This window comes from Acipenser ruthenus, chromosome 4, assembly GCF_902713425.1.
Source record: "Acipenser ruthenus chromosome 4, fAciRut3.2 maternal haplotype, whole genome shotgun sequence".
NCBI lineage: Eukaryota > Metazoa > Chordata > Actinopteri > Acipenseriformes > Acipenseridae > Acipenser > Acipenser ruthenus.
In genome coordinates this window covers 18396655-18419857 of record NC_081192.1, presented here as the reverse complement: position 1 = coordinate 18419857, position 23203 = coordinate 18396655, and the positions used below count along the sequence as shown (strand labels likewise).

The window sequence follows — 23203 nt, the reverse complement described above, 5'->3', positions numbered from 1 at the left end:
CGTCCTGGAAGGCAGAGGGTCACCACACCGTCACAGGATTGTTATGCTGACTGTTGCATTGTTCAAGCCAACCGGTGGGGCAACTGTGACCAGCCAACCTTTGCCAGCTGGCTGCAGTTGCACAGGAAGAGTGGCAGAACATCCCACAGCAGTCTATCTAGAGGCTGATCAGATCTACGCGTCAACGCTGCCAGGATTGTGTTAATGGTCATGGAGATCATACCCGACACTAACTTTGTCATGTTTTCATTCTGACAAGTGTGTCACGCTTTATACTGAAAACTTATCATGATTCTTTGATCTGTATTTGTTCATTTTCTGTGATTGTTTGAGATCTATGTTTAAAATATTTGATTAAATCCATGAGACCTAAGTGTTGCATTTCTTTTGTGCATCCGTATATATCTGTACAGATGATCTATACAGTAGTACAGTACAGTAGTAAAATCAAATAAATACCCAGCATACTTTTTTTTTTTTTACTTTAGCCTACAGCAGTGGTTTTCAAACATTTTAGGCCCACACCCTGATTAGTAAACACTGCAGCCCATACACAAGGGTATGTTATTATGTATTTTAAAATGAACCAATAGGACTTCAAGTTACAAAAAAATGTAAGCAGGTCATTAAAAGAAAATAAATAAGCCTCGATTTGCTGCATGGAAAACTGCTGTTAAACTAATTAAATTAAATTAAATTAAATTAAATTAAATTAAATTAAATTAAAACTGAAAATGCTATGTAAAATTATTTCAAAATCCAGACCAATAAGTATGGCAAAACGAGTCCAGAAACAGGTTATGTTTTTGTAAAACAAAACCTAGGGTTCTAATTTAAAACAAAATCAGAAAGCAGGGGCGTAGCTAGGATTAGATTTTTACTGAGGTAAAAAAAAAAAAAAAAAAAGTTGAACAAACCTCTTGCAGATCCTGTTCATGTTACAAAGGTAAAAGTTATCATCTTATAAAGCCTGGAGACTTTTTGCAAACTGCAAAGCAATATTAAGTCCCTTGGATGATGATGTTAATGTTAAAATTTGATGACCCATATTATTTCAAAGATTAAAACTAATTGTCTCCCAGCAAAACCACAGCAACCTAAATGACCATATTCACACTGTCAGAAATATGTGATTTTAAAAAGGACAAGAATATAACATCAATATTAATGAGTAGATGGGTTCATACCTTTATTGACTTGCATTTGGTTCACTGCTACTTAAGTTGCCTTACACTGCTGGGACTGGTAACTGCTTTTGACTGGTTAGACTGGTGCTGATACTGCTGTGACTGGTGCTGACACTGCTGGGGCTGGTGCTGAGACTGCTGACACTGTGACTGGTGCTGACACTGACTGGTGCTGACACTGCTGGGACTGGTGCTGACACTGACTGGTGCTGACACTGACTGGTGCTGACACTGCTGGGACTGGTGCTGACACTGGGACTGGTGCTGACACTGCTGGGAATGGTGCTGACACTGGGACTAGTGCTGACACTGCTGGGACTGCTGCTGACACTGGGACTGGTGCTGACACTGCTGGCACTGGTGCTGACACTAGGACTGGTACTGACACTGACTGGTGCTGACACTGGGACTGGTACTGACACTGACTGGTGCTGACACTGGGACTGGTGCTGACACTGCTGCTGACACTGGGACTGCTGCTGACACTGCTGCTGACACTGGGACTGGTGCTGACACTGCTGCTGACACTGGGACTGGTGCTGACACTGCTGCTGACACTGGGACTGCTGCTGACACTGCTGCTGACACTGGGACTGGGGCTGACACTGCTGGGACTGTTGCTGACACTGCTGGGGCTGGTGCTGACACTGGGACTGGTGCCGACACTGCTGGGACTGGTGCCGACACTGCTGGGACTGGTGCCGACACTGCTGGGACTGGTGCTGACACTGGGACTGGTGCCGACACTGCTGGGACTGGTGCCGACACTGCTGGGACTGGTGCCGACACTGCTGGGACTGGTGCCGACACTGCTGGGACTGGTGCTGACACTGCTGGGACTGGTGCTGACACTGACTGGTGCTGACACTGCTGGAACTGGTGCTGTTTGTGTACAATATTTGTATGACTCTATAGTACTTTGACAAGTTATTCACCAAAAACAACAACAACAACAACAACAACAACAACAACAACAAGAATGTGTTGTTGCCACCTCTGAACGCTAGATCTCCTTTGAACGTTTACACAGTTTCTCACTCAATTCTAATATTCTTTTGTCAGTATAAATCGACGATAGGAAGCAGTACAGTACTTCAGGCGGGGGAAACCGGTCGCAGAGGTCCTGGTGCTGCCTAGCGCAAAGGCCGGGTCACATAGATGTAAATACACAGCAACTATGCTATGGCAGGTAGGGTGATACTTGGCCGAGCTGACTGTCCAGTTAAAGTGACGAGAAAAAAAAAAAACAAAAACATACAGCCAGCTATCCCGGTTTAGCTACACATTTAATGTCATCATAAAAACAGGTTCTTGGATTTTTGCTGTGCTGGCGTTAAAACAAAACAAAACAAAAAAAGATTTATCAAAACGTATTGCAGCTAAACATTGCACAGGGGGAAAACAACAAATATAAATGATAAATTCACTTAACATTGATTCTTACCAAGAGTTGGCTTCTTTAGACAGAAATGTGTAATTGGTTGGTTTTTTCTCCGTTTCATGTTAGTGCTGCACTGTAAACCAGAGTACAGACTAACTTGGGAAACTGATTAATGAGAAACGTCTTTGTGGCGCGAATTTGACATACCGCAGTGTCTGTACAGCGCGAGATCACAGTAATGTGAAGAAATTAAAAATAATATTTTATATACCAAAATTTTTTTTTTTTATCTTTTTTTTCGTCTTCACAATTAAGAATTAAGCCAATTTTTACAGAGGCGGCCGCCTCGGGTGCCACAATGGACGCTACGCACCTGGAAAGCAATTCTCAACAAAAGTCGCGCATTTTTTCGAAGAAATGCAGAAGTGTAAAGAGAAAACAGACGGGGCACTTTGCATAAAAACAATTTAAAATTTACACATACAGACATTTTTAAAAAATAGCATGTGGAACTGTATAACACATTTAATGTGTGTGCTTTTTTATTATTTATTTAACTCGAATGTTATCGTTTAACACTTGAGTTGGACATTTAAAATGCTATGTGTGTCTTGTGCAGTATCGAATCCAGCCAGAATAAATACATTGTTTTTGAAGTGAATATTTCCAAAAGCTAATTTTATGAAAGTAGAAAGGTGACATTTATATTATGCAGTCAAAAATGACTTTTAGCAAAATGCTTCCATGTTAGTGTTTAGTGCAGTCGTCTGTTCATGTTAATCAGCTGCTAGACAGCTTGTTGATGGGCATTCGCTATATGATATGAATACACTCAATAGGACTGGAGTAGGGAATCCAATTCCAGACACTTCCCAATCCCAGGAGTTAGGGATTTATTTATTTATTTATTTATTTTTAATAATACCATGCTTTTGCTTTTATTAGTCTAATAATTAGCGGCGTGCGTGCCTAGGCGTGCCTAAATTTCAAAATTCCCCCTAATTGAAAGTAATTCATGTATAAATGAGCTCCACCTTTGCTGAGATTAATCCTGCTGTGGTGGAATTGCTTGGGTGCATCAAACAATTCACACTGATCAGCTGCTTCTGATCAGATCTTAATGAAAGAATAGCTAATTTATCGATAGAGCAACGAGATGATGATGAAATTGTATTTGCAGAATAATATGGGCGATTGAATTTTAACAAACAGAAAAAAATAGCGACTGGCTGCAATTTATTCTTGGTATAATACAATTATTTGACGCGCATGCGGGTATTTAAGCACCATTGTTAATTGTAGCTAAGGATGGTTAATTTACACCTTCATTTATTTCAATTTAGGGGCAAGTTTGAAATCCCGTTCTGTCTCACAGCGTCCGGTTAATCTGGAGCCACATGGTAACCCTAGTTTAAACTCTGTAGAGCAGGGGTCTCCAAACCTGGTCCTGGAGGGCCGGTCCCTCCTGGTTTTTGTTCCAACTGTACCCTAAATTACTTAATTGGACCAGTTAAGCTTCCAATAAGCACTTAATTGGTCCAATTAAGTAATTTAGGGTACAGTTGGAACAAAAACCAGGAGGGACACCGGCCCTCCAGGACCAGGGTTGGAGACCCCTGCTGTAGAGTTTGAGTGTATATGCTTGTGTGAACATTATTGTAGATTGGAGAGAGGATATCTTAAGCCCTGTTCACACCTGCATTTCTATGCCGATAATCGTTGCGGAACAGTATCACAACGTCTGTTCACACTGGAATTGTTACCAGCGTCGTACAGGTATAATTATCAATACAAAACCCAGACAAGAGCAAGCTTCGTACCAGTACAGTTGCGATATGACTCGGAACAGTGAAGTGTGGACAGGTGGATGGGTACGACAATGGAATAGATGAGTCTGAGGCACGTGCACACTTCCACCAAGGATATTCTATTACCAAGATTCTCAACTCCGCCTTTACTTCCGTCATGCTTGTTTAATTAATGTACTGTTTTTTATATTTACAGATAAGTTACAGTAGTAAAAATTGATGGCCAATACCAATAAATCCAACTTTTATAATTGCACCCATCTACTCTGTGCTGTGTGAAACGCTGATTCTCTGATTCTGCGCTTAGAAAAGTGTGTTTTTCACATGTCATTACGGTATGTCATCATTACCATGGGTTGCATTTTTCGTCAAGGCACCCTGGGCAAGAGTAAAATAGACTTCACATGTTTTTTTGTTTTTTTTATACAGTGCTCCCTCACTATAAGGCTCTCGGTTATAACGCGCCTCAGATATAACACTCCTACAGCATGCCCCCAATTCCCTATACTAGTGATTTATACAATATTCTACAGTAAATACAGTACAGGTGTTGTTCAAACTGTAAACAACTTCTCAGTCTAACTTCCGTTTCTGTCTTTCCCTTTTGATACAGTATCTGAACTGAAGAAAAGCTGTGCTGGCACTTTATAACACAGACATCTTATTCAGCATTAGTTTTATAACTAAATAAATATTAGGCCTATTACGTGGTTACCTTTCCTAATGATTTTTGCACGGGGTATGTTAATTAGGTACCCACTTAATTTGCATAACATTCCTCATACTGTCGGAATTGGGGTTTTCCTTCCGACCAAATCCTTCGGCGCACATCGTGCACTAACATTCAGCAGCCTTGCGAAGAACTACTGTCATTTCTTTTTAACTGACTCTTTTTTGGCTTTCCAGATGAAGTCAAACAAAACAAAAGACAATATAAGGCAGAGGGTACGAAATGTGTGTATATATTTCTTTTTTCTACTTATCTGCCTTTATACTGGCAGGCAACTACTAAGAAGAGCAGTTGCTGAATTCAGACAAAGCACCATAACATTGAAAATATAAAAAAGTGGGACGACAAAACACAATATTTGAGTTATTGTAATAAGAACCTCTCATCATGATGACAGGTTATACTCTAATATTTAACAATCAATGTATTCAGAATAGATCAGAACAAGTGAAAACAGTCAGTGCGTTCTTATTTTCTTGAGAACCTAAACTGTTCCTAAAACAATGCTTAACGTGTGTGTGTGTTTTTTTTTTGTTTTAATGTTTTCTACATTGTGAAATTGTACATTGTAATTGTAAATTGTACATGGCATACAATGAAACACTAAGGACATGGACCAATAATTATTATTCCAAACAACTGCACTTGCACTTTCAAACAGCTGAAACAGATAGACAAAAAACACCCCTTTTCTAAAAACCAGAACATTACATTTACATAACAGCATAAAGAGCGGCCAGAAAACAAACAGTCTTTGGGGTGCTACTTTGTAAAGCCAGAAAAAGTCCTAATTACCGTTTGATTTGCTGCCAGAAGTCATTACTTTTAAACTTTGAGGGTTGTAAAGCTCATTATAATCCGGGGGAAGAATGTGGAGAGCAGGCACAAACAACACTGCAGACCAACCAAGCTGGCTTTTACAACTTCCCACATAATGTCATAAAATAAGCAAGGTTTACGAAGAGATACAGCTGTGTTATTACGTCAGTGATTAATGTTATTAATTACTATGCTCAGCAGGGGAATGAGGGGGAATGAGCCTTTACAAATTATGTAGTGTTCCAGCCCTAATTATACCTCCTTTTAAATAATGTATGTGTCGAAGCTGGTGTTGCGTGGACTATCTTGGTTCTTAACAGTGTTGGCTGTTGCCTGGGAGGGCACCCATCACTCTTAGTATATTTACACACTGTTCTGCCATACAACGTGTGAACTGCTGTGTAGAGAGATCAGTAGGAGAGACAACATGCAGTACAAAGTTTAAACCACTGATGATTCCTGGGAGAGACAGGCATAAAATTAGCTAACAGAGAAAGTGTCTCTGGAAAGAGAAAAAGAAAAGCATATACTGCATTGTTTATGATAATAAATATCAATTAAGAGGACATTATATTATATATTCAGAAATCTGAATATTGGAACCTACCATCTGATTGCAAAAACTGTATTGGAGTACCCTGGAGTATGTTTCTGGAACTAAATGAGATTCCCTCAAATGCCTTTAATACTAGTTCCTCTAAGGATAACACTTTCCTGATGATGATAGATGCTGAAATGTAAGTGATATTACCAGACAAGTTCTTCTATATCCCCAGATGGACCCCCCCCCCCCTTTATCCCTGTCACTAGGAAACTATTTACTATCCTGTGCATAAAATCATACGCTCAAGCAGACTGATACAACTTTCATATCTACTTTCAAATATTTTAGTGGGCCTTCTACCACAGCTGTTACATCCAACAATGGAGCTGGAAACCTAGAGAATGGGGGGAGGGGGGGGGGGGGGATCCTGGTATACATTCCAATGAAACATGATTTAAGTAACTAGTCATTGAAAAGATAATGCACTCCTGTGAGTTATGGTATTATTACCAATAATAGATGAAGTCATATAGGATCCCATTGTTCTTCATTCTCTAAGAAGAATCTATGTTATAAATTACTATATTTAAATGGGAATTACCACATTGAACTAATGAGCTGCTTCAGCATTGTAAAGATGAGGAATGAGTGCTTGGCAAGGCACAATGTGCAGCTTCAATCTTGTTTTGATAAAGATATTACTAGGGGTCAGCAAATATGAGCAGAAAGACTGTTACTGTTTTTCCAGTGTTTCAGATACAGAAAGTATTCATAACTGTTCACTCCATTGTGTCCCACAGAAGTACAGACGGCCAGCACTTTTAGAAACTTTTATAGACTCCTCTGGGATGAATAATAATAAGGTACACTCAACTGTGTAGAATAGGGTTTCTGATGACACTGTAAGAAACTGTGTGGAGAATGGATCACTAGGAGGCACGATTAAGGGCTCATGATAACTTACTATAGGAAATTAGATCTGACCAGTTATTCTTGGAATGGACAGTCCTTGATTTTCTACTGGAGTTATTATTAACCATAGATCCACAGTACCAATGAAGTTTTCATAAATATTCATTCCAGGAGAATCCTATAAAAGCCTGTTGTACTTGTGCCAAAAAGGTGTGAGGCTATCTATCAAGTTCTTTAGGACTACTTGAAGGTTGGTATATGTATGTATATCTGTATGTAACTTCATCTTCAAATAACCTTTGCCCAACCACTGGTGTTGAGTTCTGCACTCTCAAGCCAAGACCCCCGGAAGAGCAGATTTAAGATACTCAGATACTACTAAATCTGCTGAGGAAATGGAGGTATGCCACCACCTAATTTCCCGCACCAGTTTTATAAATTATCGAGTTGCCCTTTAATACACCCCAATCGCTTCACTGCTTCTTCCCTGGGTCAGGACATTTGTGTTGCAACCACAGCAAAATAATTACACATTCTTTCACTCTTACAACTAGTAATTACGCCACCCACGCAAAACAAAGATTGCTAATTATTTAGTTACACAGTTGACAAAAAGTGATGTAATTCAGCACAGAGCATTTGTGTTCATAAAAAAAAACCAGAATGTACATTTCTGGGTTTAATTTTCCTTTTTTCTCAAAATTGCTGTGCTGTAGACAAATGACTTATTTATAGTATCTGTACTTCAAAACTTATCTAAAGAACTATATTTTATTAACTGGTGAAAAGACCTATTAACCTGTCCTTTTGCAACACTCTGTCTCTAATGGAAGTAGTAAATTCAGTACGAAAAACTGCATTGATTAATTGTGCTTTTCCTTACATCCACTGGAGGCAGAATGTGGGACTGGTTAGTGGTTCACTTTGGTGTACCTGGTGAACCCAAAGACAGCACCTGTTTCAAAGACCTTTTGAAGACACAAGGGTGAGAAAGAGAAAGCCCTTTCTTTCTGTTCCCGGTGAGATCAGAAAAACAAACAGGATCATGGACTGCTTGTTGTGTATGGCATGCTTATTCATGGATTATTTGCAACCTCCATAACAAATGGCAGAAGCACAGCTGTCTCAAGAGCTGCAAATATAGTAAAATAATGTAAAATATGAAAACATCAGAGCAGCACTCATCAAGCACCACTCATCAAATTTTAGAATCAGCACCACTGATAAGGGCATTAAGCAAAACAGATTTCACACACTTCATTATCAAAGTGCCCCAAGACTCTTACAGTGCTCAAGAGAATGAACCAGTTATTAGAATTACTGCAAGTGATGATAACTGTAACAAGCAACGACAAACATTATTTGAATAATCTCCAAATTGCATTGTTGAAGGCTGGATATTCTCACATGGGGAATTGCAAGTGTTTTCAAGTTCAGGAGTTTCCTTTTGATGTGATTTATAGACTTAGGAGGACGGGTAGATAGACAAACAACCTCTAATGATATATCTAAACTCTGTGATTATGGTGATTAAATGGCACCTCTGCTACAGTATATCTGCCACCATACCTAGAGATCGAAATACGACTCCTATTGCTTAGCAGTTCCACCCATTCCAGGTTTTACTACAAGCACAAAGTTTTTCACTTTTGCTATACTCACCAGTATCTGAAGGAGTGTACCCCTCCCCCCCCTCCCCCACCTCCATTTGTTTCCTGCATGCTGTGTATGCACAAACAACGTGTGACCACATTAATACTGTAATACAGCATCGGTGGTAATACAAGCTTTTTGCTATTTTGTTAAATTATATTTATTTATATTTTGGTAATTTCCATTTTTATTATTAAAATGCCACCTCCAAGTTATCAGAGGATGAAATGCTATTATTGTAAAAAAAGAAATGAGACAAGAAGAGCTTGCTCATCATACAAATGTTAAACAAAGGAAAGCTCTCAACTTTTTTCTTTGCAAAAAAACACATTAAGAGACAGGGACATATTTACTAATATCAGGATGGTGAGTATTTGGTTAAATGCATTTCTACCTTTTTATATAAGAACATAAGAAAGTTTACAAACGAGAGGAGGCTATTCAGCGCATCTTGCTCGTTTGGTTGTTAGTAGCTTATTGATCCCAGAATCTCATCAAGCAGCTTCTTGAAGGATCCCAGGGTGTCAGCTTCAACAACATTACTGGGGAGTTGGTTCCAGACCCTCACAATTCTCTGTGTATATTTGTTCTAAGGCTGACGCAACATATCGTTTGAGCACTATCGATAGTCAAGCCTGTGCATCATTTCTGTGTAAAGGTTTTAAGCAAAGGGAAAACGTTTGGAAATTATTTTCTAAAATAGGCAAGAAAATAAACTGCAGCCTATGCGACAAGCTTCTGTGATACTCCGGTAACGCAACTAAATTGCGTGACCATTTAATGAGATGGGACCCTACATAAAATTGATCAGAACAGTGACAATGCAAAGCAGATTACAGGTACGCATGTGTGAATGTAGTGACGCAAGATTCATTGTAAGGCCTGTAAATATTGTTGAGGGAGCTGCGTTTCGAAAACTGGCTACAAATCTTGTACCAGGCTACCAAATTTCTTGCCGAAAGGGTGTCCAAGTAAAATATAAGCCATGGACAATTTACTGAACTGCTGGGGACAGGGTTTACTTTTTGTAAATAAGTTATGCTGTTCTCTGGATTGGTTGTTAAACCTACTGGATATAACAATGTATTTATTTATTTAAATCGATGACCCTCAACTGGCACAAATCAACATGGATAAGGTAAAAAAAAATGAAAATCTTTTGTTTTTTGTTGTTACCATATGCACAAACTGGTGTAATTTAATCAGTATAACAGTTTTTAATCCACAGCTCCATATGCATTACTGCTGTATTTCTTTTTTTATCCTTTCATAACGTTGATCATTCGATGCATCAGCTTTTTTGGAAAACGAAATAAATCAATGGTGAAACATTAGGCATCGCCTAGCCTTAATTCGTTCCATCAAAAGTTCAATTATAAATACAGTATTTTTAAATGTATAATTCCCACGATCAGCTAGTTTATGTACTTATTTGTTGAGTAATGGCAATTTAGACTCCTGTTTGTACCAAGATAAAGGCTGTTACCACTCAGAATAACAGTCAATGACGTTGTTTGAAAAGTATTGTCTGTTGTATAATCCTAATATGTTTCAAATCTACAATTTAATCTGCAGTTTTTCATTTAGTTACTTTTTGCACACTTTATTGATTATGTTGTCAGATTGTAACTACATTTAAAATATTTTGTGTTTATAAATATATAAATGATTTGGTTGGGTTAAACGGCCATGAAAGTTTGCACTCCTGCCTGTCTTTGGAATGGAAAATGCTTTTAATTCATGCTATTGTTACTACCACTTGGGCAATGTGGATGGGAATGGGTACAACACAGAGAACTGTTTGAGAGCATAGACAAAGGCTTCTATCCTTTAGCTCTCCACCGGCAACACAAAGAGAGGATACTGCTAGCACAACAGTCTCTGCTGGAAGTATAGAAGATACTTCTCATAAACAAAGAAGAACTGTAAACTGAAGAAGAATCAGGCACAGCATGTAATGTTGCTGAGAAAGAAGTAGAGAGACAGTCAGTTGAAATAAGGCTTGAAGGTCTAGAAAGTAAGGTGCCTGGTATATTAAAAAAAAAAAAAACTTGAAGATTTACAGGTAATCAAAGCAAGTGCAGCTGCATTGCCAAAATCTAATGAAGGACCAGAAGACAAACAGGGTGATGACAGGATACTTCTTGCTCATACCATTAATGAGATTTTTGCCATTCATCCATTACAACTTTTCCACTGGAGTGGATTTCAGAAATTCTCAAATTCCTCCTGCATTTCGTTACTTAATGAAACGCATAAAATATCACATTTCAATAGCAGTGCACAAAGAAGCATGTACAGAACAGCAACGGCAGGAAGCTAGGAAACCGAGAAGCAGAAATGAAAAGGGTGGACTTCTGCTTGCTTCTGTTGCATGTAAAGGGTACCTGGAAGCAAGATCATTTCTTGATTTTGAGACCAATAACCTTGCTTAATGCAAATGGGGTAGATGTGGGAAACATTAACTATTCTAGAACCTTTGCACGTGAATTCTTAGAGAATGTATATGATCCTGTTTTTACTAAATTCAAGAATGTTTTGTTGTATACAGAACTTGCTTGCACTGGGAAACTGCATCCATTTGTTGTTCTTGTCGATAAGTATAATCACAAGCGCATCACAATGCAAGTCCCTGGCACCCGTTTCCTCCTTTTGGATGAAAAGCACATGCACCACCATCCATTTTTGAGCATGCCTGTTGCTGTACAACATGCTGGGCAACCGATTATGCAGTACATTTCAGTACTGGAACAGAAGTTGCAGATGTCAAAAGATCACATCAGATCCTGCTTTGCTGGTTTTGCAATGGATGGACAGTACTTCAATCTAAATGTACCCTCTCACTTTGTAAACGTACCCTCTCACTTTGTAAATGTACCCTCTCACTTTGCTTCACAACATGGAATCCCTCCTGAATCTGTGGCAGAATCATCAATTCATGATTATGCTCATGTATTAAATTTGGCAGAGAAGGATGCAAGTCAAAGTCTGACTAAATAAATTAAATGTAGAGATAGTTTCCATTATAGCAAATCACCCTTATGGCAAGGGATACACAGGACTTTTGATTGCTATAGAGGTTCTGCAACAATCCCTCTACTTGCCTTTATTTTTCCAGGAAACCAGATCTGCACAGTACATTCACAGGTACGACTTCAACTTCCTGAAAATGTGCAGTGTCAGTGTACTGTCAGATATTAGTTGTGATTGAGCTGCTGGAGTTAATCCAATCTGGTTGCAGGCATTTCCTGCCTTTTGCAGGAAAGGAACCATTTACCTTGGTTGGGCTTTGAGGTATTTAATTAATTAAAAAAACAAACTGTCATCAGCCAAAAACAGCCTTGCAACTGTAGAGCCACTTCCACCTGGCTGGGAGACTATGAAGGAACATTAACATTTTATTAGATGCAACTTTCTTTGGACAGCCATTAATGCTTTCAAAAGGACACCACAATGGGAAGAGGAAGGACGACAGCAGGTGTCTCAAATGAAGAGAAGGCTTGTTTCCAGAAACTAGCTAGATATGCTGGAGACAAACTGCAAAACATTGAAAAAAAGAGACTGGATGACTAAACTGGCATTTGATTTCACCTGGCTGTTTGGTGAAGGCGATAGCCCAGCCTACAGCTGGTTAGTCTTTGGTTTGAATCTTTATTCTGCCCTAGTGCCTTTTTCTTTGTGTCTTTTTGTTTATTAAACCGCAGCTTCTGCCTGTCTCTAATTCCTGCCGGTAACATCTTGGGCCGTGAGTGAAGTTCTCCAACAACAAACACCCCATTCCCAGTGGTACTGCTTTCTTAGAGAAAGGGGAACGTTTCAGGGTACCAACCTACTTGAGAGGTCTTGCTCATTAAAATACAAAAGCATGCAAATATTTTATCATCATGACCTACATCCACAGTAAGTAGAATAGCACAACAACTGCCAATACATGGTTAAATAAGCACAGATCCCAAAATACAGTTCAATATCTCAGCCAATCAGATGTTAGCGCTACATTTGCATAATACAGTAATCCTGAAATATCAATACTAGTTTTCCTTACAATTTTGCGACTATCACTATCTAACCAGGATTGTTGCAGACACCTCTTATCCCAGATGATAGGGATATGCACCCCATGGGGATAATATCCCATCTTAACTTGTATCTTTACTTACATTATAAAACATGATGTTTTATCGATGCCCTTGGCATAAAGACAGAAGGGAAATAGTTGCATTTCAACAGCGATATATCAAGACACATGTAATGTACCGACATGACCATCAAGTTACTGTAAACGTTTCCTTAGAACGTGTGTGTTTTCACAGCCAGCTATCAGAGTTTTACGGTTTCCATAATACTGTAAATCACTCAGGAAATCATTCCTCCAAAATAAGCAATTGCCTTGCCTATAGATCAGTGGATTGATTTTATCAATGAAAAAAAATTATATAATTGTGGGAAACTACTCTGCATTTTAAATGTTTCTAAATAAAAAGTGTGTTTAAACCATGTACTATCATGCAGTAAAGCTATACAACAAATATTAAAAGTTGCATGGTGTGAAGTCATATACTCTTAAGTACATTGGCAGACGAAACACTGCACCCTTTAAAACTCCATGTGACTCTGTAGGTAGTATTCGACTGCACCCTTTAAAACTCCATGTGACTCTGTAGGTAGTATTCGGTCACACACCAGCATGTGTACCCTTCGTGTCTGGCAAGGGAAACAATTCCCAGTGCATTACAATATGCTGCTTGTACGGTGAACTGGACGACACCTTAATGAAGTGATTAAAAAACAGCTAAAGTTTGCTGGTTGTGTAACAGTATGTCACAAGCAATACTCTAAAATCAAATGAGAAATAGTATTTGTCCAAAGCAATATTAAGTAGCAAGCTTGTACATCATTTTCCTTTTTTTTTTGTTCCTCGTTTTGTAACAGTTACTAGTAGAGGGAATGAAGAATGTGTTTGTAGTTTCCGAGAAATATCAACACAGAGCTCTTTTGATGAAGCAAATTGGGTCTGCTAAACTGCTGTATTAAAAAACGGACAACTGCTGTTTTGTAATTTCATGAGTGACTTTTTAAAGGCTTGTGAAAACATAACTTCAAAGGCTTTATAAGCCTATACCAATGAGAAGCCAGACCTCATGCATAAGTAGGTCACCATGACCTACATTTTCTGAAGCTTCAAAAAAAGAGGACGGTCCAAACCAAGTTTAATCATATTTGGATAAGCGATTATCAAGACCTGAAACAAACACTCCTACCATCAATATGTGGATCTCCCCTGGCAAAAGCCATTTACAGTTCACTCCAAACAATTACCCAGAGGAATAAAAGAAGAAACAATCCTACTAGACGGGAATGTGAGATGCTGCATTTGGCCTTTCACTCAAGAGCACCATGGGAAAAAAGTGTTGTGCAAGGTCTTCTGTAGCATTGCTACTTTAGGTTTCTTCATTGAAAGACAAAATGACTCATGTTAGAACGACAGAAAACAACATTCCAATATGGCCTTTAGGGAAGAAATTAGTCCTCAGCACGTAGACGGCTGCTTCAGCATCTTTGCATTTTACCACTGATTAAGATAATTTGACACACCATAGTTTATGGTCCATTTATCTGTCTTAGTCTATCTCCCTCGCTCTTTCTCTTAAGAAAAAGAGCTTTTCTTCAAGAATCAGTTGAAAATTAAATTCACTGGATACGAACATCTTCAAAACAAGTTGTTTAAGAAACACTCATTACTTACATGTTGCATACTGTAGTCTTGCTCACATTAAAAAGCTGTCTTGGACCAGTCATCACATGTGAAATTCCACCACACAGTCCATTAAGCAAAGTGAATAGGAACATTATAACCCCAATCCCATTGAAGCAGAGAGCTCATTAAACGCTGGACGTGTGTGAGGCATTTTTTTTATTTCTTTCTTGTGACCGATGGCTGTGTTTTGTTATTTCTTTCTTATTGCCGATGGCTGTGTTTTGTTATTTCTTTCTTATTGCCGATGGCTGTGTTTTGTTATTTCTTTCTTGTGACCGATGGCTGTGTTTTGTTATTTCTTTCTTATTGCCGATGGCTGTGTTTTGTTATTTCTTTCTTGTGACCGATGGCTGTGTTTTGTTATTTCTTTCTTGTGACCGATGGCTGTGTTTTGTTATTTCTTTCTTGTGACCGATGGCTGTGTTTTGTTATTTCTTTCTTATTGCCGATGGTTGTGTTTTGTTATTTCTTTCTTATGACCGATGGCTGTGTTTTGTTATTTCTTTCTTGTGACCGATGGCTGTGTTTTGTTATTTCTTTCTTGTGACCGATGGCTGTGTTTTGTTATTTCTTTCTTATTGCCGATGGCTGTGTTTTGTTATTTCTTTCTTGTGACCGATGGCTGTGTTTTGTTATTTCTTTCTTGTGACCGATGGCTGTGTTTTGTTATTTCTTTCTTATTGCCGATGGTTGTGTTTTGTTATTTCTTTCTTATGACCGATGGCTGTGTTTTGTTATTTCTTTCTTGTGACCGATGGCTGTGTTTTGTTATTTCTTTCTTATTGCCGATGGCTGTGTTTTGTTATTTCTTTCTTGTGACCGATGGCTGTGTTTTGTTATTTCTTTCTTATTGCCGATGGCTGTGTTTTGTTATTTCTTTCTTATTGCCGATGGCTGTGTTTTGTTATTTCTTTCTTATTGCCGATGGCTGTGTTTTGTTATTTCTTTCTTATTGCCGATGGCTGTGTTTTGTTATTTCTTTCTTGTGACCGATGGCTGTGTTTTGTTATTTCTTTCTTATTGCCGATGGCTGTGTTTTGTTATTTCTTTCTTGTGACCGATGGCTGTGTTTTGTTATTTCTTTCTTATTGCCGATGGCTGTGTTTTGTTATTTCTTTCTTATTGCCGATGGCTGTGTTTTGTTATTTCTTTCTTATTGCCGATGGCTGTGTTTTGTTATTTCTTTCTTGTGACCGATGGCTGTGTTTTGTTATTTCTTTCTTATTGCCGATGGCTGTGTTTTGTTATTTCTTTCTTGTGACCGATGGCTGTGTTTTGTTATTTCTTTCTTGTGACCGATGGCTGTGTTTTGTTATTTCTTTCTTATTGCCGATGGCTGTGTTTTGTTATTTCTTTCTTGTGACCGATGGCTGTGTTTTGTTATTTCTTTCTTATTGCCGATGGCTGTGTTTTGTTATTTCTTTCTTATTGCCGATGGCTGTGTTTTGTTATTTCTTTCTTATTGCCGATGGCTGTGTTTTGTTATTTCTTTCTTGTGACCGATGGCTGTGTTTTGTTATTTCTTTCTTATGACCGATGGCTGTGTTTTGTTATTTCTTTCTTATTGCCGATGGCTGTGTTTTGTTATTTCTTTCTTATTGCCGATGGCTGTGTTTTGTTATTTCTTTCTTGTGACCGATGGCTGTGTTTTGTTATTTCTTTCTTGTGACCGATGGCTGTGTTTTGTTATTTCTTTCTTATTGCCGATGGCTGTGTTTTGTTATTTCTTTCTTATTGCCGATGGCTGTGTTTTGTTATTTCTTTCTTGTGACCGATGGCTGTGTTTTGTTATTTCTTTCTTGTGACCGATGGCTGTGTTTTAATGTTTTTTGATGAGTTGACGAACATTTCCGTTTTTTTTAATTTTTTTATTCCATATTATTCTCCAACAAAAAAAGTGGGTGTGGTAAGGTAGTGCTTCCCTCAAACATTTTTTTTTTCCTTTCTGAATGACCGACAAAGGAATTCAGAATTCAGAAACTATTCTCCAATCTACAGCTTCTGTATCAAAGCATAACTGTACCGCTGTGCTGTATGTCTTTACACACATCAGCGCTTTGTGAACTTGCGGTTAATGCAGTTCAGTGCTGTGCAGTCAGTTCTAAAATTGGATAATAGCAAGGACAAACTAATTGATTTGCAATAGCAGAGGTCATCATGGAAGGGGATGTACCACATATAAAATGACATGCATGATGTGCTTGCAATGCTTTCAATTTGTAACACTCAACCTGATCAAAATTATATTCCCACCCGCAATAAGCCATATATTACCGGTAGGAGAGCAGAGTGCCAGATCCAAAGAATAAACGCGGGGCAAGACAGTATTCATTACAATAAACATGCACGGAGGCAATCAAAACAAAACACGAAGTAAGAATAGAAATATTAGACAACAATGAAAACTGGTAGACCAATAATAAAGATAAGTGAAAAAAATAAATCACATCCAACAATTGCAGAACAATAAATCTGATCAACTGACCCAAGAAACAGACCAATTTGAGTCCCAAAAATTAAAAATAATAAATAGAAACCAAAATGTCCTAACAATGTCTCCTGGCTTAAACTGTTCATGCACAGGGCATAATAAAGAAAATAAACCAAAAAACTGGGGCTTCTGTCCTGAGAACATATTCTCCCCAATATACTGTACAAACAGTAAGAGTCAGAGGGGAGCATAGAAAAGACAGTTGTTGGGCTGCAGGTCATAATCACACAATGATTTAATGTTTAAATGACTGTATGAACACTGGACACCAGGCAAAACTGGAATTACTGCATATTCTGGGTCATAGAATACAGCTTTGTAAAGACCACTCCTGAAAGTGAGTAGTCTATATCAGTAACATTGTCATAGGTTAATAGAATCATAAAATACAACTGCCCATCTACATGCTCCCTTTGGGTCACCTCATCCGCCAACCTAGCCTCATGTCAAAGCATCTGATCTGAATCACTAACTCAAATGATTTTGAGATACAAGGCATTGACATTGGCAGGGGAATCTTTACAAAAAAAAAGGGGGGGGGGGTTCATTTTTCGAACTTGGCCTTTAGAATCACAGAATACATATGTGTACTGAGTATGAAGCAAGTATCTCGAAGTATTCGGTCTTCATCACTCAGAAACCAAAATGTCACATGACATATTGGCCATCTTAGGTCACAGGTCAAAGGGAAGGGTGCCATTAGATTTTGCCTGAGCAGTTTACTGAAAATAAATTGAAAATCTGAAGTTGCAACCTTAAATGGTTTATGAGATATAACAGTAGTAGGTATCAGAGGCAGGTTTGCAAACTCATATCCGCTACCCTTGCAGAGATGCATTATTAGAAAGCTAACAGTGTACTGTTTGAGGGTACTTTTGGCGAGAGCTCAAGACAGAATCTATGTATGTTCAAGCGAGTGCTGAACACATAATACTTACAGCTTAATGCAAAATTAAAAATGTAAGCACTGCATTCAATGAACTGTTAAGTAGATAATGAAGTTGTTGAAAATATTTGTAAAAAGAAAATAGCTGCTTTGTAATCAACCTTATCGGAATATTCTGCAAGAGGTCATTGTTCAGTATCTATTTAGAACTGTCTTAGATAGTTTGGTCAACTGGAACTTTAAACACAATTTATCCTACACCATTAACCACAGAAAGATCTATAGCACTTTAAATTTAAATGTATTCAGAAGTCAAACGTATAATGCAAAACTTTACTAAAAAGTAGTTTAATTACAGTTTTTAAAGACTTTAAATATGGAAGTTGGATTTTTTTTTCACCATAATGTTTACAGTATAACTTAACATACCGTACAATTCTACCTTACTTTACCCACCACTCCTGTGTATTTAAAGCAGTTCCAGCTCTTTAAATTCAAATTACAGACCCCCTCCTCCACCTCTACCAGCCAGCATATCAATGATAAGGCCTAAATGAACAAACAAAACAATTACAAAGAAAACTAGAAAAGCTCAACTCCCCGAACAATGAAAAATAGGTTACAGAAAATCAAATGAGGTACTTGAAAGGAGCTTTTGCTGTTTGTTTCTCGAAGAGAAAACAAACAGTCTAAGGGTACATATGTTCAGTACTTCTTAGCTTATTTTTTTCCACAAATTAAGAATTATATATATATATATATATATATATATATATATATATATATATATATATATATATATGTGTGTGTGTGTGTGTTTGTGTTGTAAAATGTATGCGATTCTAAAAATACACCTGTTCAAAAGCCATCATGTACTACTTCAACTTTGACAACTCTGATCTTGCCTGGCTGAGTTTGGAACAAAGTATTTTAAAAAAACTACAAGATAATGTTAAGCACCACATATCCATTCTTGCTTTATATAACATACAGGTGTTTTAGCTTTCAAAACACCATTTAACAAAGGCACCTAACATCCTCTTAAAGATCTGTAACTTGCTGCAGTCCAGCAATTGAAAGGGCAGTTCAAAATCTTATTACATGCTTTGCTTATAAATTAACTACAGCTAATGCTATCCATGCATCAAAAACACCTGATTAGCATTGAATGTATAACATGCCAGGATTCAAGTTTTTTTTTGTCTACTCACCCTACTGTGTGTACCATCCTGTGTTCAATCCCTTGTAACTGTGAAATGTTGTACAAGTGTATCCTTCTTTTTTAATAAATAATCAAAACATTAGTCCGGTGCCTAGGGGCAACAGAATAAAGTAAAAGACCAAAACAACAAGGCACAGTTGGATGAGGCAAGCAGGGATCTGAAATTAGACACTGGCTCCTGTCAGCACACAATGTCTATCTTTAACTTTAAAGGATTGGGTTCCACATTCCACTCCAGCCCTGCTGGCAGATGCTTGTGTGGAGAACCTCCAATCACAGCCCTTCTCAATCAGCTGCCTCCCCAATCCCCCCCCCCCCGGTCTCTGGCCGCTTCCCAAAATCCAGCAATCACTTCAGCTGTAAACAAACAATATCTGCCTCCCCCCCCCCCCCCCCCCGTGATTTTTCTTGATCATTACATCTGAAATCAAATTGTAAAAAACATTAGTAATAATTACAAAAATAAAATAAAAGACCATGGCCTACAAGTGTTAACATGTTTGCCCCTGAGATCTGCACCAAAATAAGAACTTGACCAAGTTTCATCACAGGAATGCAGTTGATATTCTTTCTAGGGGAATGGTCAAGGACCAGGTTATGTGTTAATGTCATACTGTATATTACTGACTGGTAAAGGTGCAAGAGAAAAGAGGGGGGTTATAATTGTAAGATGCAGTAGGATTCACAAGGACTGTATAGTGGATCCCTCCACTGCATTCTTTATATTATCCCAATATATTTCTTCAACTATATCGAAACATTTGCTTAATGTTAAAATTGGGCATTTGCCAATATCAACATGTTGGTATTTTCTCATTTAAAAAAAAAAAAACGGTCTTTTCAGTTTACAATTGCAAACCCTTTCCGGTGTTTGTTATTTTGTTCTTTCTTTTATGCAACACTATTGCATACATTTTGGCCAATGCGCAAATCACAGGGAAATTGCCTGCTCAATAGTAAATGTATTACATGGGCAATTTGCCCACAGTGGAAAATCAGGCCCAGTGTCTATGCTAGACTTCATGTCATTTGGAGGAACCAGTGTCATGCTATCCAGATTACAAGAGCCAGTGTCTCTGTACTGTATGCCATTCCCTCCATTTGCATAAGACACCTTGGCTTATATTTTTTCCCCTCAGTGTATTATTTTGTATTTTATTTTAGAGTTTATTAAATAGATTAGATAGACAAGGATTGTAAATGTGGAATCCACTCCCATTTTCTCTAAATGCAGTCCTAATTTACCACTTAGATATGTGATCAAAGCTGAATAGTGTCCTGTGTAGGCTTTTCATTTTGGAAGCTCTGGGTAGGCTGCTATCTGTTGTTGCTTAAAAACAGCTACACCCGCCCCTTGGTATATCACCCTCGCTATACTGCAGATTCAGATATGTATCACAATCCTGGAGCTGGCTCCCCATTTATACTGTCTAACTGTGTATGCCTTTACTGCAATATACATAGGCACTTAGAATTACTGTTCATTTTATTTCGTACTGCACATCACAAACAAAAATATACAAAACAATTAAAAACAAAACACTACTATCGTACTGTTAACATATACACACATATTGCACAATAACACAAAGCAAATTAAATATCTACTTGCTGAAGCGGTTTTTATTTTAGCCAACAAGGTGTTCACGTGTGGCAGCAATGCACTAGCAAAAGTCACAAGGCAGTGACGTCAACTCCCTAGCAACAAGCCTCCTATGTTGTTATTGGGAATGGATTCTTTCAATGCAGCGGGTTTGTGCATTTGAGAAAGGAGAGGAAGACTCATGAAATGAATTGGAGACTGAAGTTGATGAGAAGCAATTACCCTCCGCAGTACAAATTAAAATGGTGTGCTGCTTTTTATATGAAAAATGAGAAAAAGCAGGTTGCGTAGAGGAGTTATATTGGACCCTGACGTCCCTGACAAAACGAGGGAGTGGTTGTACAGTATTTGTTAGCCTATTTGTTTTTCTATGGGTCTCTCGCTATATCACGGCCCTCGCTATATAGTGGATTTATATTGGACCCCGACATCTGCGATATATCGAGTGGCTGGTGTATTTTGTAGTTCATTTAAAAGGCCAGCATCCCACAAGTGTTTTAATGTGCCAAACCATATATATATATATATATATATATATACAGACGTGCTCAAATTTGTTGGTACCCCTCCACAAAAAACGAAGAATGCACAATTTTCTCTGAAATAACTTGAAACTGACAAAAGTAATTGGCATCCACCATTGTTTATTCCATATTTAATAGAAATCAGACTTTGCTTTTGATTTTTTATTCAACATAATATTGTAAATAAGAAAACAAATGAAAATGGCATGGACAAAAATGATGGGACCGCTAACCTAATATTTTGTTGCACAACCTTTAGAGGCAATCACTGCAATCAAACGTTTTCTGTAGCTCTCAATGAGACTTCTGCACCTGTTAACAGGTAGTTTGTCCCACTCTTCCTGAGCAAACTGCTCCAGCTGTCTCAGGTTTGATGGGTGCCTTCTCCAGACTGCAAGTTTCAGCTCTTTCCATAGGTGTTCGATAGGATTCAGATCAGGACTCATAGAAGGCCACTTCAGAATAGTCCAATGTTTTGTTCTTATCCATTCTTGGGTGCTTTTAGCTGTGTGTTTTGGGTCATTATCCTGTTGGAGGACCCATGACCTGCGACTGAGACACAGCTTTCTGACACTGGGCAGTACGTTTCGCTCCAGAATGCCTTGATAGTCTTGAGATTTCATTGTGCCCTGCACAGATTCAAGGCACCCTGTGCCAGGCGCAGCAAAGCAGCCCCAAAACATAACCGAGCCTCCTCCATGTTTCACTCTAGGTATGGTGTTCTTTTCTTTGAAAGCTTCATTTTTTCGCCTGTGAACATAGAGCTGATGTGACTTGCCAAAAAGCTCCAGTTTTGACTCATCTGTCCAAAGGACATTCTCCCAGAAGGATTGTGGCTTGTCAATATGCATTTTAGCAAATTCCAGTCTGGCTTTTTTATGTTTTTCTTTCAAAAGTGGAGTCCTCCTGGGTCTTCTTCCATGGAGCCCACTTTCGCTCAAAAAGCGACGGATGGTACGATCAGAAACTGACATACCTTCACCTTGGAGTTCAGCTTGTATCTCTTTGGCAGTTATCCTTGGTTCTTTTTCTACCATTCGCACTATCCTTCTGTTCACTCTGGGGTCGATTTTCCTCTTGCGGCCGCGCCCAGGGAGGTTGGCTACAGTTCCATGGATCTTAAACTTCTTAATAATATTTGAAACATCAGGCTGCTTGGAGATGGTCTTGTAGCCTTTACCTTTACCATGCTTGTCTATTATTTTATTTCTGATCTCCTCAGACAACTCTCTCCTTTGCTTTCTCTGGTCCATGTTCAGTGTGGTGCACACAATGATACCAAACAGCACAGTGACTACTTTTCTCCATTTAAATAGGCTGAATGACTGATTACAAGATTGGAGACATGTGTGATACTAATTAAAGAAACAAATTAGTTTGAAATATCACTATAATCCAATTATTTATTACCTTTTCTAAGGGGTACCAACAAATGTGTCCAGGCCATTTTAGAATATCTTTGTAGAATAAGCAATAATTAATCTCTTTTCACAGCTTCTTTGCTTTATTCTATGACATACCAAAGGCATGCAAGTATACATGATAAAATGGCTTTTAATTTCATCACTTTTCAGGACGAATGAAGCATTATTTCAATGAGCTGTAAGGGTACCAACAAATTTGAGCACGTCTGTATATATATATATATATATATCGGTAAAACAACAAAAATGCTAAACATTGAA

At 38.2% G+C, this 23203-nt stretch overlaps 1 protein-coding gene across 13 annotated transcripts in view; it reads right to left on the bottom strand.

Moving 5' to 3' along the window:
* LOC117399912 (dystrobrevin alpha-like) overlaps positions 1-23203 on the bottom strand; it is a 118236-nt gene that overhangs the window by 63847 nt on the left and 31186 nt on the right. For 3 of the 13 annotated variants that reach the window (XM_033999351.3, XM_033999358.3, XM_033999361.3), the window contains exon 1: positions 19381-19615. The exons of 1 other annotated variant lie outside the window; for it this stretch is intronic. In XM_033999351.3, coding sequence (XP_033855242.2) covers positions 19381-19397 — 17 coding nt within the window. In that variant the 5' untranslated portion in view covers positions 19398-19615. Of the gene's footprint in view, positions 1-19380; positions 19619-23203 lie in introns of those variants that run through there. 9 more of the 13 variants (XM_033999364.3, XM_033999365.3, XM_033999366.3 and 6 more) reach the window with 5 other exon arrangements.